The sequence below is a fragment of the Haplochromis burtoni genome, unplaced genomic scaffold, assembly GCF_018398535.1.
Source record: "Haplochromis burtoni strain Fernald_Lab_line unplaced genomic scaffold, NCSU_Asbu1 Contig_522, whole genome shotgun sequence".
Classification (NCBI taxonomy): Eukaryota; Metazoa; Chordata; class Actinopteri; order Cichliformes; family Cichlidae; genus Haplochromis; species Haplochromis burtoni.
Window position 1 is genome coordinate 313128 of NW_024582883.1, and position 7491 is coordinate 320618.

The 7491-nt window shown below is 42.3% G+C and overlaps 1 protein-coding gene across 1 annotated transcript in view; it reads right to left on the bottom strand.

Annotated features, from left to right (window-relative positions):
- The window catches only part of LOC102296573 (adenosine deaminase RNA specific B1), a 14215-nt gene extending 6730 nt beyond the window's left edge, over positions 1–7485 (bottom strand). The window contains exons 1-2 of the mRNA XM_042214143.1: positions 3286–7485; positions 479–593 (exon numbers count right to left, since the gene is read on the bottom strand). Of these exons, the coding sequence (XP_042070077.1) occupies positions 479–593; positions 3286–4359 (1189 nt within the window). The 5' untranslated portion in view covers positions 4360–7485. The remainder of the gene's footprint in view (positions 1–478; positions 594–3285) is intronic.
- Between the last annotated feature and the right edge of the window lie 6 nt (positions 7486–7491).

Here is a 7491-nt window from a genome sequence, read left to right on the forward strand (position 1 = left end):
ATTAGGCTTCAAACTTTCCTTTTTGCTAAAGCATATAGTTAGGGCTGGACCAGGTGACCCTGAATCCTCCCTTAGTTATGCTGCAATAGGTGTAGGCTGCTGGGGATTCCCATGATGCACTGGGAGTTTCTTCTTCAGTCACTATGTGTTAATAGGCCTCTCTGCATTTTCCTTCCCACTGTCACCAAAGTGCTTGCTCAAAGGGGGTCATATGATTGTTGGGTTTTTCTCTGTATGTATTGTAGGGTCTACCTTACAGTATAAAGCACCTTGAGGCGACTGTTGTTGTGATTTGGTGCTGTATAAATAAAAGTCATTTGAATTGAGTTGAACAAGTACGCGTACCTCACTATAGATCTCCTGCATATTTGGTTGGGGGTTGGTGGCATGAGCCTTATGTACACATTTAAACTCTCGGAGCAGCTGGGATCAGACTAGCAACCTTCTAATTAGGAGATGACCTGGGCTACAAGAATACCTGCTGTCATGACAACACCTGCCAAGACTTTCCGTTGAGCATGTGGAGCCCTGAAGTTATCCGTCAGTTTGCTGAACTTATCAATAACTAGATGAGAGACTGCATCTGCCAGGATCTGAGGAGTGACACATAAGTGCAACAGTGAAATTATGTGAAATAAGACATAACAAATATCCAACCAACATTTTTAGAGAAGCAACTGTTATTCTATTGTATTTAACAAACATTAGCAAAAGAAAATGTTAGTGAAGGAGGATAAGAAGTTACTTAAAGCAGCTTAAATCCATATTTCAGTATATCATTCCTTATTTCATTAAGGAATGCTGCATAACTGTGAAAGCCAAGCAGGGATGTGAGTAGCTTCAAAAAACACCCAAATCCTTTAATTCAACAAATGACTTGGAAAGGCTGGTATAACAAATTGCAGTGTTTGAATAGCACACAGAGGGTTAACATAGCAGCTTTGTTGTAATATAGGAATTGGAAGCATGTTTATATAGCTTCTCAGCATCATGAAAGTTATCTCCTAAAGCTATCATCTTCAATCAGCCTTAGACAGCGTGGTCATGAGCAATGAGGATCTGTCCATGATCAATACAGCCCACTGCCTCATTCAACTCAGGCTGTAGTCCAAAAGAAATCCTCACTCCTGATTTCTTTTTCTTATATTTGTCACTTACATGGTTCAGGTAATCACTTTAAATCCCCCTCATCAGAACAGGAATGGATTTGTTGCACAATCACATCCGTATTCTCCAAAAGTTGCTTCTGTTCATCTGGATGTTTTCAGTGGGAGAAACGTTTCGTCATCATCAGGTGACGTCTTCAGTCTCAGCTGACTGCAGGTTTCAATCTTATAAACAGGACATTTGCATAATGACTGAAACCAGCCCACTGAAGCAACAATGGGCTGGGAGGGCAGCTCCTTAATCTTAATTATGCAAATTCTCATGACTATTGATCAACAACCACTGATCAATGGTCATGAGTCCCATTCACAGAGAGTTGGGGAATGGCTGCAATCACAGCATTGTAAGATGGTGACAGATGTACCCTTAGGCCCCTCCTCGATTCAGAGATGGTCTTTCTCTTTTCACGTAAATGGCCTCCTTGACTCTGCCCTCAAACCAGCGTTCCTCCCTGTCCAGGATGTTACATCCTCATCATTGAAAGAGTGTCCACTGGCCTGTAGGTGTAGATAGACTGCAGAGTCCAGGCCTGACGAGGTAGATCTTCTGTGTTGTAGCCAGAGGTTGTTTGGTTTCCCTGATGCATAAATCCTGGCAATCCTCCTATGGCGTTATCTTTGTGCCACTATTTTGAGCGCACGTAAAAAAAAGTTTGCAGGTGCAAGTGTTGCATTTTGAGGAGAAATTTATTTTGAGCGAAGAAAAGCTGAATTTGAGTGAACAAAATTCATTGCTGCGTGCAAAACATGTATTTCAGTGTTTGCTATTATCCACACACACATCAGCAGCCACTCTCGCTCAGTTTTTGCATTTGCGCTCGCTCACAATGTGTTGCTCATGCTCTCAACATTTCTGCCCGTGCCTTCAACTCTTTCTCTACACCATTATATTTGTGCCACAAAACCAGCCAATCACAGACTTGGATGCAAAAAAACCTGATTGGCTGTTCTGGTCTCCAATCAGCTCGAAATGACAAAATGCAATATCCCAGAATGCATTTCATGCAAAACTCAAACGAGGCAGTGGCGGAGGAACACAGAGGGGCGGAGTTTGAAATATTACTCTTTCTGGGACACAAAATAAACTTTTAAGATATTTTCATGCGAGAATGTTTCTGTGTAAACTTCAAATATCTGCTCGATTCATCAAGACATCACATATTTGCAAAAGTGCTCTAACGTTTTCGGAGATGCCCGTTACCCACCAGCTGACCGGGCGGTCACTCGGGTTAAACATAATATAAAAGGCTGAACTGACAAAAAAATCACCGACTACACCACCAGGTATTACAGGAAAAACCATAAAGCCTTTGAACTAAAACAAACACTGTTGTGACAGTGATGTACACTGTCTTGTTGGTATGATTTGTATCACCTTCATGTTTCCCTCTCACCACGTATCCAAACCGATATCATGAGCAGCAGCTTTTACAGCAATTTTTTTTTTATGTGCACTCAGAATAGTGGCACAAAAATAATGCCATATCCTCCTGGCACTTAACAGCGTACACTATGTTACTCTGCAAATGTACTGTTTATAAGGCTGGGGAAACCTGCAGTCAGCTGAGACTGAAGAAGTCACCTGGATGAGTGACGAAACGTTTCTGCTGGATGACTGAGCATGCATCAAGACACATCCGTGTTCCACTTTTCCATTGTTTCTGGTTAAAGAAAGGGGCTCTTACAGAGTTCAAGAACTCTCAAAATAGAGCATCGCTGAAGTTCATCAGAAACCCCGGCCAGCAAATTAGATAAAGGATTTAAACAAATGCAGAGTTACTCTTCTATGTAGTTACAGTCAGCTAAGCACCTCGAAGAAACTGTTGTTGTGATTTGGTGCTATTTAAATAAAATTGAATTGAACAGTCTTTGCTGGTCCCAATGCACAGACATGTATAATTCTGGCCCTGTGTATTAAAAGAAATCCAAAATAAATACAAACTTGTGCACCCAATTCTTGTTTTTTAAAGTTATTAAAGATGCTGTATAATCATCTCACCCTCACCAATGATGATCTGAAACATGTGTGACATATATGCTGTCATCAGGAAGAGGCCACACATACGTCAGTCTGTCAGTGAGTCAGACGGAGGGACAGACTGATTTCTTCCATGCTCACCTGTGGCTGGTGAAGCTGCAGTCCCTCTCTGGGTATTGGCTGTCGTGATGGTGTCTGGTCCAGCTGTATCTTAAAGAGAGCAGACAGAGCAGCTTGGGCAGCCCGAGTCTTGGCCAGCTTCTTATTGCGCCCAGAACCCTGGAAATTCTCAGAGTCTACCGTCACCGACATGACAAAGTTCTTGGCATGACTCTCCCCGCTTTCTGACACAAAGTCATACTTGAGGCCTGGCCGCACCTCATTGAGAAACATGACAGGATTCTTGCCGGCTGTTAGGGAGATGAAGGCGGAGGGTGCTGGAGGTAAGGGAGACTGTGCCAGGTTTGGGACAGGAGAGGATGGCAATAGGTACTCTATTCCCAGTGAACTGAAGAAACTGGTATTGGAACCAAGGTAAAAAGTGTCTTCTGTGGGGTTGAATGTCTCCGATGCACTAAAGAGCATATCTGGAATGGCATGGTCCGAGGTGAAGTCCGTGTGAGCAGACAGGGTCCGGCCCATGGCAGCATGTGTTTCCGATGCATTAGGAAACTGGACGAAGGAGCACAGTGCCTTTTCTGCTGCACTCAGCTTAGCCTTCTTCTTGGTAGGACCCAGACCTTCAAAAACCTGCCCATTGACCTCCACGGTCATCTCAAAGACTGGTGCATGGACCGGCCCAGTCTGAGAGAGGAGTTTATACTGCAACCCTGGCTTGATCTCGTTCAGCTGCATAAGAGCATTTTTGGGCGGTATGGGCCGAGGGACTTTCTTACGCTTCCTGGGCCTGTACCTGGAATTGGTATGCCCATTATTGCCTTCTTCTAAGGGACGTTTCCTCCCATGCCTCGCATTCCCACTGGGGAGTTGAACAGCCTCAGCTGCAATTCGCTCTTTGGAGACGTGGTTGTCCCGGTTCTGATTTTCCTTAACGCTGCATGAACCTGCAGTGCCCAGAAAGAGTAACTCACTATGCCTTTGTTGAAGGATCTTGTAAATGGAAAATTTAGAGATTGCTTTATCTTGTGGATGTAGATTGTTAACATTTAATACTTTCTTTAACATGGAAAGCTTAATATGTATCTCATTATACATTACTCACTATGTATCTTTCCTGAAGTCTTTCTCGGAATGATTTTATATTTTGAATACAGTAAAAGGAGCTTGGAAAGAAAGTGACTTTCAGTTTTGTGAAGACATTTCACCGCTCATCCAAGAGGCCTCTTCATTTCTAAAACCCAATGGTGGAGAGTCATAGGTGTTTAAACCCTCGTGGGGGTTGTCCCTACACTGCTTCGACCTGGATGACTGAAAACCTACATAAACAGTCTGGGGGCACACATCACAAGGCCCGGTCAACAAAGCCAAACTTGGTGCCAATTTTCATTTATAACATCCTCACGCAACAGCTTAATAGGTTACTCTGTCCAGTGTTACGTACAGAAAACATTCCTATAAAATGCAGGATTCACCTTATATATATATATGTAGCAAAGGTTTTAAGGAAATGTGGTTACCAGAGATTAGAGTCAGCAGCATCTGAACAAATGTGGAGTAAACCCATAATCTCCCCTTCTGTTTTCAGACTATTATGCTTAAAATGTTATCTTATTTAACAGAAATTGTATTCTAATTACTTTGTAAATTCTGGATATTTGGCCAAAAATATCCTGGAAGTGACGCTGGAGGAACACTGGGCTTACACAGGACAGGGACAGGATTACTGCTGTCTAACACGAATAATAAAGTGTGTACTGTACTACTTCTGGAACGAAACTCTTAGGGGTCTTTAGAGGGAACTTCTTTAAGAGCAAGGGAACAAGCATAATCTGCCATCAAATCAGACTGAAGTCTCATAGTAGATCAATCCTAAAAAAAGCTAAAGATGATACATGTTCAAGGACCATCCTATGTGAATATGTGGGATATTTAAATAATAATTGTGTTTCCTCATAAAATACCTGGACATATATTATGTATTATTCATTTATTTTTATATTTCAAATGAAGACTTTATCTTTAGCAGGATTTGAAACAAAGACATTAGTGACTCACTCATGCTTTCTACTTTGTGTCCTCCAATGATGAGCAGCCCTTCACCTGCAGGAAACATGCAAAGTTGAGTCAGATATGTTACAGGTGTTGACCATTTCTAATAAAAAATGTAAATATTGGATTTGGTGGAAGAGACTCTGTTTTTTGTTTTTTTCAGCACTGTTATATTCATATCGTCTAGAGTCGGAGTTGTCAGCAGAACTTCAGACCAAACTCAAGCAGCAGTGCAGAGGTGGGCGGAGTCAGAGAAGAGGGGTTGTATCAACTCCTCCTCATCAAGGAGAACATCTTTTGTGGTTTTGGCCCAACAAACACAGTCCTTGTACTGTTTACTTTCTGAATACCATAGACTAAATTTAATATACCCTCATGAGGTAAAATATTCTAAATCGCTGTGCCAGCTGAACTCTGAACTCATGTGAAGATTAAGAGCCCTCCAGTTCTGCAGACAGTGAAAATATTAGCAGCTGTTGCACAATGAATGAATGAATCTCTGAAACTATGGGCTTGAACACGAAGAGTGTCACACTGAGCCAAATCGGTTGACCATACATACTGTATATGGGGAGCCAGAAGCACCACATCCATGTACCATAGATGCCAAAATTGTTATTGCACCTTGTCATTAACTTGACTTTATCCACAAGACCTCACAGAATGGATACAAATACCTATGGTTTCATGAAGCTGCTGATCAGCACCATAGTAACATTCTGCATTCTAGTTAATATCATAAAGGTGATGAACAGTTTGAACATTATCCTGAGAATGTTTAGTGGATGTGATGCCCCGGTGTTTAATCAAGCCAAACTTGACCTGCCTCGTGGGATCTGTGGGAGCTCCAGCACTGGTGTGTAAAAATACAGTGTAGTTAGTAATTCAAATCATTTAAGCCACTCCAGAATCTGCTTGTATTTCATGTCATGTGTGATGTCAAAGAACATCCAAAGAATTTTAAAGCTATGGGATAGAAATAAAATAGCCAAAGTAATTCTGAGGTATGTGCTTGATCTTCTGCAATAAACACATTTCCCCTCAATCTTCAGTCTTCAGCTCAAGTTCCTTGCTGCCATTTTTCTTTATGTTGGGAGCTTTTATCTGTAAAGCCACTCCACTGAACGAGTCCCCAGAGCATTGCTGAATTTCACCAGCACAGAGGCCGTTCGATTGACTGTCTCTTACTGTATTGGAAAATGTCTGTCTTTGAGTCGGGTCTGTCACAACCCAGCTCAAAGGAAATGACAAGCAAGTGGGAGACCACACACAGGCTTTTAAAGGCTGTACGATATATTTAATGAAAATAAGGTGAAGAAACTGAAACACAATTGAAATGATATAACAGCCATAACTGAAGCCTCAAATAAACACGATGGATGGAGACAGCCGCCCATGGTTCAGTCAAGGTGTCCTTATATACACTGGGACTGGCCTTCTCAGGTGTGCTGCATCTATAATTGGGTCAGCTCCACCTACCTGCAAGAAACAGGTAACAGAAAAAGCAAAACAAAAGGCCAGCCCACTGGCTGTCACACTCCCCCCATAGAACAGAGTTTCACCCTGAGTCGACAAACACAATCATGTACATTATGAATTTGCAGCTAGAAGAACATGTAGAGATTAATGTCCAACATATGTACACCCACGCAACACCTTTCTGCATGCTCAAAGTCCTTCCATCTTCAGCACATTTCCAACCTCAGCAACCTTGGTACCTAGGAGCAATTTAAGAGGAAGGAAAACGATACTGGAGAGGACATACTTCAAAGCATATGAGGAGTGAAGCTGCTGGTTACAAAGGGGCACGGGACAAAGCATCTGCCAAGACATTATCTTTGCCCTTGATGTCCAAAGTGTAAGGCTGCAAAAAGAGAGCCAATGCATGAGCCTCTGATTTGCGTTCTGCAATGAGTTCAAGAAAGTGAGAGGGTTATGGTCAGAAGATACCTCAATTGGCCGAGCAGAATCCAAATATACTCTGAAATGCTGCAAGGCCAAAACTAATGCCAAAGCTTCCTTTTCAATGACCGAATAATTCAGCTGATGGGAGTTGAACTTCTTGGAATAGAAACTAACTGGATGTTCAGTACCTTGCTTGTCAGCTTGGACTAGAACAGCACCTGCACCAATGTGGCTTGCGTCCACATACAGCTTGAAGGGCTGATCCAGACGAGG